Source organism: Malus domestica, chromosome 04, assembly GCF_042453785.1.
Source record: "Malus domestica chromosome 04, GDT2T_hap1".
Classification (NCBI taxonomy): domain Eukaryota; kingdom Viridiplantae; phylum Streptophyta; class Magnoliopsida; order Rosales; family Rosaceae; genus Malus; species Malus domestica.
Genome location: NC_091664.1, coordinates 5,448,726 through 5,458,592, shown reverse-complemented (window position 1 = coordinate 5,458,592; position 9,867 = coordinate 5,448,726). Strand labels below are relative to the sequence as shown.

At 36.1% G+C, this 9,867-nt stretch overlaps 1 protein-coding gene across 1 annotated transcript; it reads left to right on the top strand.

Moving 5' to 3' along the window:
- The first annotated feature begins 6,060 nt into the window (after nt 1-6,060).
- LOC103408194 (transcription elongation factor SPT4 homolog 2-like) lies at nt 6,061-8,122 on the top strand. The gene is made up of 5 exons (XM_008347060.4): nt 6,061-6,326; nt 6,421-6,512; nt 6,621-6,676; nt 7,030-7,091; nt 7,864-8,122. The coding sequence occupies exons 1-5, from the start codon at nt 6,234-6,236 to the stop codon at nt 7,912-7,914; spliced, it is 354 nt and encodes a 117-aa protein (XP_008345282.1). The 5' UTR covers nt 6,061-6,233; the 3' UTR covers nt 7,915-8,122.
- Nucleotides 8,123-9,867: the final 1,745 nt, after the last annotated feature.

The window sequence follows — 9,867 nt, the reverse complement described above, 5'->3', positions numbered from 1 at the left end:
TGTCAAATGATGTGGCAGTCACTATATATCTTCAACAGGTATTAGGTCTCAGGTCAGTTCAAAATGCACATGGTCTTCATTGGGTACGTAATTCGAGACTGACGATAAAGAATCAAACAAAATGACTAATAAAAAAGTGAAAACTTTGGATGACTAAGTTACAGGTGTTAGTTTATATAATAAAACTTCTAAACCACCACTGCAGTGGTAAAATATATAGTATGAGACTTGCATATCTACTTGTTCTATTATATGAATTAATAGAAATAAAAACAAAGTTATGCATTGTATTCAGGAGATTTTGGCTATGCTCTTGAATGAATTGTTTGTCAATTTAATTTATTTTCTAAGTCCATGTGAATATCGAGATCGGGATGTGTTACTCAGGGAGTATTTGTGATAAATCAAATTTCATCATATAATTGTATACTTTAAGATGTATAATCCAATTAATGATCAAAATAATTTAATATTTTTTAATTGTCCAATCATAGCGGCCGTCAAATCAAAATTCTTTTGAGTTTTCACGAATCACCGAATTGGCCGCTCTAATTCCACTTCCTTCTTCAGTATTCGTGCTTTACAGCATATTTCTACTTTAGAGAGTCACAATGATTATATCAATAATTAGCCAATAGGAATTATTTATTTATTTATTTAAAATAATATTAAAACAGTTAGCATTAATTATAAAGAGTCATTGGAGCTCATTTCTCAGTTCTTATTTAGGAGTTTCTACATGAATTCCTATCTTACGAGGTGGCTATGGAGCATGATTGGATTTTTTTTTTTTTTTTAAATCCTCCCAAAATCCTAGTTAGGAGGTCATTTAGGCCAACTCTAACTCATGGCCTAAAACCTATAATTCCCCTTCCATTCCCCCCCCCCCCCCCCCCCAAAAAAAAAAAATCATTCCAACCCAAGTTCTAATTGGGACCTAAAACCTAAAACCTAAAAAGAAAAGCCAAGTTTAGGCCAAGATTAGTGGTGGAGCCCCTACCCACATGGGTATGTCTCCCACTTGTTTGCCAATAAAATTGAGCCCAACAACTCTTTTGGATCAACGGCTCACATTCAAATGGGTTGTTGGTTATCCAACGGTTCACATTTAATTTAGTTAATATTTTTGTTTTGTATTTATAAATTTATTGAATCCAACGACTGAGACCGAATATGATCAAATCTAACAGTAAAAAATTGATCTAACGGCTCAAATTTAAATTCAACGGTTAAAATAATTATAAAAAATTATTTAACTCAAAATTCACCCATAAAACTCTATAAATACCTATATATTTGTTGAAACATCCATACAAAACTCATTTTTCTCCTACAATTATTCCAATCTTTCTTTCTACCATCTTCCAAAACCATGTGTTTGCTCATGTGTCTTGTGTTTATACACCTCTATCATGTGTTTCATATTCTTTTGTAGTGTTTCATGATTTTCATGTGTCGATTTAGTGATTTTTCAATGTTTATCGGAATTTAAATATTTTTAGGTTAAAATATTCATAAAATTAATTTAGGATACTCTACATAATTTTTTTTAAAGTTAATTTCAAAAAATAGCCTAAATTCATTCTTTACTAATCTAGGGCTAAAATTTTAGGCCAGAATGGTTGGAGTAGAAAAGTTGTTTCTGGGTTAAAACCTAAATTTTATGGGCTAAAAATTTTAGATTTTAGGCCAAGGGTTGGAGATGGTCTTAGAGATTCAATTAAAGATGCTCTTAATGAATCAACAGAAGCATAACACGTTGAAGGAGATTTTTTTTTACATGTCATATAAACTTATACACTTTTTTTTTAATTTATCAGATGAACTAAAATTTTAACCTATTTGTCATATCATTTTGCTAAAACCAATAGTTGTTATCTCAAAATAAGTCTTGTGTTCAGAATTATTTCAGACTTTTGAGCACCTTTCACAGTTGTTTTTGCTTATAGAAGATATATTTGCACCAGGGGAAAATTAGTGTATGTTGCAGTCCTATTAGATTAGGAATGTGATTGTGTAAATCCTAGTGAATCTAGGAATATCTCTTATATTCCTATAAGGAGTTGATTACCTATTAAGAATTGTAATCCTAAAAGGATAAGGAATTAACATTCTCTACTACTATAAATAAAGGCACAATGGGGTGGAATAGAACACACCCACAATTACACATCTCTCTCTTTCTCTCTCTATACCGCACCTTCCCTCTCTCTCTGGCCTCATAATTGTTTAGTAAATTATGCCTACAACATGTTATCAGCACGCTTTTGACGCTGCGCTAAAGAGAGTTTGATCTTCAATCTGGGGAGTATTACATTTTAATCACTTTTTTATGATTAATTTATTATTTTATTGAAATTATATACATGCTATTGATTCATTTTTTTTTTTTTTGTGTTGAACATGATACAACGCATTGGAGATGCAATTTTGACTTTCCAAGAATGATCTTCTACAAATTCAAAGACTTTTATTGTTTTCTATCAATCAGGTACGCTTAAAATAAAGGAAGGTATTTGAAACAACCTTGAAGCATGAAAACATTCTCCATGATGCATGAACCCCCCCTATGTTTATATTTTCTTTCTGATATATATTGTATGTGTTCATATATTTGTTTCATGTATTACGCAATTTTTGCTATGTGGAAATTGTGAGTCAAAGAAACAAAATAAAATAGAAGCATAATTATTTTTGGGTTCTGAAAACCCTAATAATCTGAACCAAAAAATGGAAGAAATGAAAAAAGGGGAACTAACCGCGCCACTGTGAGATAGCAGCCCTTTTTGGGCTTTACTGCACATGTGACAAACTAGGTCAGACACCTGGGTTATTATCACTAGGCTTGCAGCACCTCCAACCCACGCTTAAGACTCTAATAGCTGACTGGGCTTGTCCCTTTATTCTCCCTCAGCCCGCGTTGCAGCAGCAAGCCTGCTGCTTTACTTGCTATGGCATACCGAGCCCTTGCCTAAAATAATGGGTTCATCCTATCAGCCTGAAGCTGTGATCCCTTACTCTTTGGGCCGCATACTTTTCTTTCTTTTTCTCGGCCTGTGACTACAGCAAGCCTACAAGTTTTTTTTTTTTTTTTGCAGGTTGTTGGGCTGCCTGCAGGAGCCACTCACAAGCCCAACCTGCAACCTGCAGCTGATGGGTTTTTTGCAAATTTAACAGCAGCCAGTAATCCAATGCTAGGCTGCCCCCCCTTTGTTCTCGGCCCAAAGCCATTTTTTGGCTTGTTTTTTTTGTCGCACCCATATATTTTTGGTGCCCAATTTCACGGCATTAACCAATTTTTAGGTTTTTTCTTTTGAATGGCCCGCAGCCATCTAGCCCAAAATATGGCCTGAAACTTTGTATTATTTTGCTTCTACGATCGACCCAAAATGGTCCCAATCTATTGAATTAATTAAAAGTGACATGCAGTCCATTAATCTGATAATTAATCCAAAATTATTGACCTGAATATCACTTTTGGACATTATCGATTCAATAATTTATTTGAACCGTTGACTCACTTTCGTGGTCCCGAAGCACTCACACTTGAGTTCTTGAAACAACTCAAATCCATTACACTCAAATCAGCATATTGCATTCTGTGTTCTTGCAGAAACTTCTCTTTTATGAACTAAATGTTCATAAACTAAATTGAACTTGTAGTTTCAAATTTAATGTCTTTGAAACCCGAAGTTTTCATAAAACAAATACACCCATGAAAACCCGACGTTTTTCATGAAATTTATGTCTTAGAACTTGAATGTTCTAACTTTGATGCTTATCGATGATTCATTCCCATAGCACCAATCACAATCTTGTTCCCCCTAATTCAATGGATTGTTGAACCGTCATAAGTTCGATTTCCTGATTTGGATGTTTCTTATAGAAACCACTCTACATGGGGTACAAGACGTGAATCTCCACTTGACTATCAAGAAGCTAAGAAACCATTGTAGCCAACAATGACAAGGAAGAGCTGAATAAGCCTTCACCATGATCTTCATTCGAAGATTTATGCCCGAAGCATTACAAATGGAAATACCTCCCAAACGAGGATTTCATGGCTCTTTGGCTCGCTCCTATGGATCGTCTAATCATGAAAGACATTGCCTGAAGCACACCATGATTACGTCCATGAATGAGTACAATTCTGAAGTTTATAAATCCGATCGAATTTTGACTAGAGAATACTTTTCTCGTCCTTCCATGTTTCTAACTCACCCCTGAAGCAGCAATGTAGAAAGTGGAAGTTTACCAAATTCTCAGATCTGATTACTACCACAAACGTGAGAGAAAGGTATGAACCTAATTCGACTGAAGTCTATCGAATGGATCGACCCAGTTCGATCAACGCCTACCAAACGGTGATGTATTGCTTCAGCAGGGATGCATAAAAGGGTATGCTTTGCTTCGGCAGAGATGCACCAAAAGGTATTGCTCTACTTCAGCAGAGGCCTATGTAATTATGTAAATCCTAGTGAATCTAGGAATATCTCTTATATTCCTATTAGGAGTTGATTACCTATTAAGAGTTGTAATCCTAAAAGGGTAGGAATTAACCTTCCCTACTACTATAAATAAAGGCACAATAGGATGGAATAGAACACACCCACAATTACACATCTCTTTCTTTCTGTCTTTATGATGCACCTTCCCTCTCTCTCTGGCCTCCATAATTGTTCAGTAAATTATGCCTACAACAGTGTAGGACTTTCGACATTCTTGTTACAAATTTTTTTTTTCTTTTGGTACGAATCAACAAATTTTGGTTGGTAAAATTAACATGCCTAGTTCGTTTCAAAATCTTATTGTTAACTACTAAAAAAGACATTAGACTTACTAACATGAATTTAACTAATCACTAATTTTGAGAATGTCATTCATGTCGATAAAAACAAGAAAGTTGAAATATAATAACTTTTAGGGTAAATTACACAAAACTACCTTAACTATTGGGCCAATCACAATTTCATACCCCATTTTTAAGAAATGTCAATGTCATACCTCATCTATGAATTTATTACAATTTCATACCTTTCGTCAGTTGTCTGTCAATTCCTCGTGGCTTGAGGCGGGGTCCACTTTGTATTAAAAAATTAATTAAATATTAAAAAAAACAAAAAACCTAACCCACCTTCTTCCTATCCCACCCGTCCCCCCCCCCCCACTCTTCCTCCCTTCACTCCAAAACCCCACCGCCGCCTTTCTTCCTCCATCTCCTCCTCCTCCAGCCATTAGACCTTAAAATCACCATCAGAACCAAACCAGTCTATCCCGCCATCAGAACCTAACTATCTCCTTCCCCATTCATCAACCGTTCGACGGCACTGATCCCATCAGACCTCAAACAAAAAATCAAACCCAATCCAAAATCAAATGTCATCATCCCACCCCCAGAACCCCAAAAATCAAATCCAAAACCAAAATTTCATCACCTCCAAACCCATCAAGAATCAAATCGCATCCCACTTTCCTAAGCAGTCGCCGTTCTGGGCTGTCAACAAAACAAATCGCATTTTGGGTCGTCAACGCCGACGCCGTCTACATCGCCCTCCTCGAACCCGAACCTGGTCGGGTCCACATTTGGCCTCTCGCTCTTCCATTCTTTGCTATGGGTGTAGAGAGTCGAAGAGGATAGAGAAGACTAGAATAGAAGGGGAGAGACCGAGAGAGAAAAGGGGAGAGGTGTGGGGAGGTTAGTGGAGGAGGAGATGGAGGAAGAGAGGCGGTGGTGGGGTTCTTGAGTGAAGGGAAGAAGGGTGGGGGGGACGGGTGGGATAGGAAGAAGGTGGGTTTGGTTCTTTTTTGGTTTTTTGGTTTTTTTTATTTTTTATTTTTTTAAGTTAATATTTAATTAATTTTTTAATAAAAAATGGGTCTCACCTCAAGCCATATCAGCATTTAACGAAAGAATTGACAGACAACTGAAGGAAGTTATGAAATTGTAATAAATTTGTAGATCAGGTATGATATTGACATTTTTTAAAGATGGAGTATGAAATTGTGACTGGCTCAATAGTTAAAGTAGTTTTGTGTAATTTACCCTAACTTTTAACATTTCTGGAATAATCTTGAAGGACGGTGGGGAATCAAAATGTTCAAATATAAGTTGATATTATTAGTAATGACCAAAAAAAAGAAAGTTGATATTAGTAGCAGTCAATTGTACGGAAATTGAATCAGATCAATAGAGAGCAGAATCATCTGAAAGAAAGAGAGACAGAGAGAGAGAGATGGGAAGCGTACAACCAGCCCAGATACCCACGAGCTTCGGCCACGAGCTTAGGGCTTGCCTCCGTTGCCGCCTCGTCAAGACCTACGATCAGGTTAGGGTTTCGCTTTTAGCTCTCCCACAGATTCGATTTACGAATTTAAGAAACAAATGCAATTAAAGATACAAATACAAAATACAAAATGCAGTTCAGAGAATCAGGATGCGAGAACTGCCCCTTCTTCAAGATGGAGGAAGATTTCGATCGTGTTGCCGATTGCACCACCCCCAATTTCAATGGGTTCGTCCTCCCTCCCTCCGTACTACGTTTCTCTCGCATTTTTCTGTTTAATCTTCTCTATTTTTTCTCTATTTCTTTAATTTGATCAATGCATTGCTTGGATTGCAGGATTATTTCAGTTACGGATCCAACTAGGAGTTGGGCTGCAAAATGGCTTCGACTTGGTATGCTTTTTTCAGCTCGCATTTATGCATAAAAACTCGTTACAAAGTTACTTAGTTCTTTCTAAACTATTGGGTTCATGTGAAATGTTGGGTTCATACAAATATTTTCTGCTCTCCTTTCGTTGCCCGTTTTACGTTTCGTTAGGTTCTGTTTTGTTTTTCATGGGCATATGTCATCTTGTTATGTCTCTTATTTGCATTCTTTTAACACGATATCTGATTCACCCTTAAGCTTCTAAATCCGACTCCACTTTGTTTGCTTTTAAGCATTTTCAATGCTCTAGATTATGCATACAACTTGCCATTTTATATGTATTTATCGGTAATTCGGTATGGATTTTAATCTTTTACAGGAAGATTTGTACCTGGTGTTTACACTCTTGCCGTTTCAGAGGTTCTTTCAGAGGATTTGCGGGTAATTCAATATCTTTCCGATGTTAATCATACAAAGTTCCATTATATTCCATAGTGGACAATCATACTTTTACAATTGCTATGTTAATTATATGGTCGATCAATAAATCCATGCCATTCGAAATTCGATCTATGATAGCTTTTGGGTTGGCATCCTGTCCAATAGCTAGTTAGCTACCATATCGTTCAAACGAATGTAAAAGTCTGCCATACAAGACATTGGGAGTAAGGGAATTGAAGTGCACTTAGCAAATCAGTCAAATACGACTAGCTTTTGTAATATGTTCTTTCTATCACTGGTTGAAGTTGAAAACATAGGAAAATAAAATACCCTGAAGAGACTATGATTTGGGTTTTGGACATTGAGCTGTTGTTCGAGCTCATGTTTGTTCTTTTATTTGCCAGTCTGTGGGTCGTAAAGCATATAAAAAAGGCTCTCTTTTGTTCTCTGTTTTTTAATACCATGGATTCTCTGCAGTTTATACTCAATGGCCCCATTCATAGTGATGGTTTCATTGATAGAATTACCAATAAAGCAGAATTGGGGTAACTCTAGGACATAAGATCGTATAAGTAGTGTAGTGGAAGATAAAAATCCTTCTCTAGTTCCTTCCAATCTTGTTACTTCGGGAATAGGAGCTTCAACGAAATTACTGCTGATTCTTATCATTTTTTGCCTATGGGTTATGGTTCCTTTTTGCCTTTTATTTTTCATTGATCAATCACATTATGTCTCAGCTGATTTGAATAATTTTTCTTTTCTCGTTTTGCAGAATTTGTGTGAAGATGAGCAGGTGCAATACGTACCACCCAAACGTGTATGAATTTGACCAAAAGAAAAGAAGGTGCATGCGTGTTCTTTTGTCAGACCAAAACGAAGCTGTGGAAAAATATGTAGAAGCAAATACCTTGGTATGAAAACTGTTGGTGGTTTAAAGTGAAAGTTTTGTACGAATTTCTGTTATAGTATTGAAGCAGCTTGTAACATATTGTTAGCATAAGAAGTTATAATTTAGTCTCAAATTTTCAACATTTCTCTTCTTTTTTTGGTATGTGATCAAGGTCCTTAGGGTAAATACGTTTCTGGTTATTGTATTTTGACTTAAAATCGTTTTCTGTTCACCATGATTCCCAATCGCCCTTCTCTTACCCTCTCCTCCATCTGTTGCACCACTGTCGCCACACCGGCTGACCAGCCACCAATAGTTATTAGCCTCAACCACCACCAGCCGGGGGTTACCTAAGCTCTCGCTGCCCTCCCTTTTAACATGTTATAGTGTGTTTTGGTTGTTTTTTATAGGGTTGTGATATCCACACATCTCATTTTACTTCTCACACACCTTTTTAATTTTCAACCGTCGGATCAGATGAATTGAAGAAGATCAACAGACAGAAATTATTAAGGGGTGTGAGAAGTAAAATGGGGTGTGTGGATATCACATCCCTTTTTATATTATTTATTAGTATTATACTGGAGAGAGGACCATGAAGAAATAGTGTGGCAGGCAGATCCAGTGGCTGTTTGATTGCCCAGCTTGTTGCTGTTGGTGATCTTCGGTTCATATATGATGTTTGCCTTACTCATCTGAGCGTCCTTGTTACAGAGTTGTTTTTTAGGCAGTGAGAGAACCAACATGGGTAAACGATTGACAAATATTTCTGGGAATTTTTCAAGCTTTAGTTGTTGAATTAGAAACAAGGATGTGAAAGACACTAATGACGGATTGAAGGATGAAAATGCCTAAAGATAATTTCCCTTTATCTTCTCATCTTCACACTCATCTCTGCAACCAAAATGAAAATCCAGTGTCCCAACATATTTTCTTGGAACAGATCTTCACCCCTTGAAACGCAGGGTTGTATGTATGCCTGGCCAATGGCATGATTTGTCCAGTTATGGTCGGGATTGAAATGGAGAAGATAAAGGTTGATACTTTGGTCCCCATAAATATTTCGGCAAACAAAGAAGACAAGCATATATAAGTTATAACAGAGACCAACTCGTCACTTAGGACCTCTTAGTATTCTGATCTAGAGTTGTATTTCTCTTCATTTATAAGTGAGAGGTCTTAGGTTTTATTCTTGCCAAAGGCAAATTTGAACTACATTATTGCTAGCTCATTGTGATGCTTAGCTTACTCCCCCATCCCCTTAGTATAGATATATCTTTTGTTAAAAAACAAAAAAACAAAAACAAAAACAAACAAACAAAGACCAACTCATGTTGTCTAGAGCGTCATTTTATAAAAGTTTCTATATAGGTTTGAATCTTGTAATGGCGAGTTCAATACCGCTTTAATCTTCTCACTCATTAGTTTAAATATAAGGAACTTTAACGAAAAACACCTGGTACTGTTCACTTTAACGAAAAACCATATTTTTACACTAAAAAGTCAATTCTGGTACTATTTACTTTACCCTTTATTTTGTCCTTATCATTAAAACTCAAAGTTTTCAAACCATTTTCATTAGTTTTTCTTTAAATATATTGAAATGGTGATTCGAAATTATGTGTAGGAGGAGGACTGTGGCCAACTTGACTATATTTAGATCTACAACTCACGCCTATACTTACACTTTAAGCCGGCGTAGCAAGCATCCTGTTTGAAGACCTAAATTTGCTCTAATTACTTGCATATATTGATTTAGTTGTTTGGAAATTTTAACAAAAAGCTTCTGGTACTGTTTACTTTAACGAAAAACCATATTTGTACACTAAAAAAATCAATCCTGGTACTATGCACTTTATCATTTAGTTTGTCATTATCGTTAAAACT

Coding starts and splice junctions, on each gene's coding strand:
- LOC103408194 (XM_008347060.4), top strand. CDS start 6,234: ATGGGAAGCGTACAACCAGCCCAGATACCCACGAGCTTCGGCCACGAG. Junction 6,327..6,420: donor TCGTCAAGACCTACGATCAG/GTTAGGGTTTCG, acceptor TACAAAATGCAG/TTCAGAGAATCAGGATGCGA. Junction 6,513..6,620: donor ACCACCCCCAATTTCAATGG/GTTCGTCCTCCC, acceptor CTTGGATTGCAG/GATTATTTCAGTTACGGATC.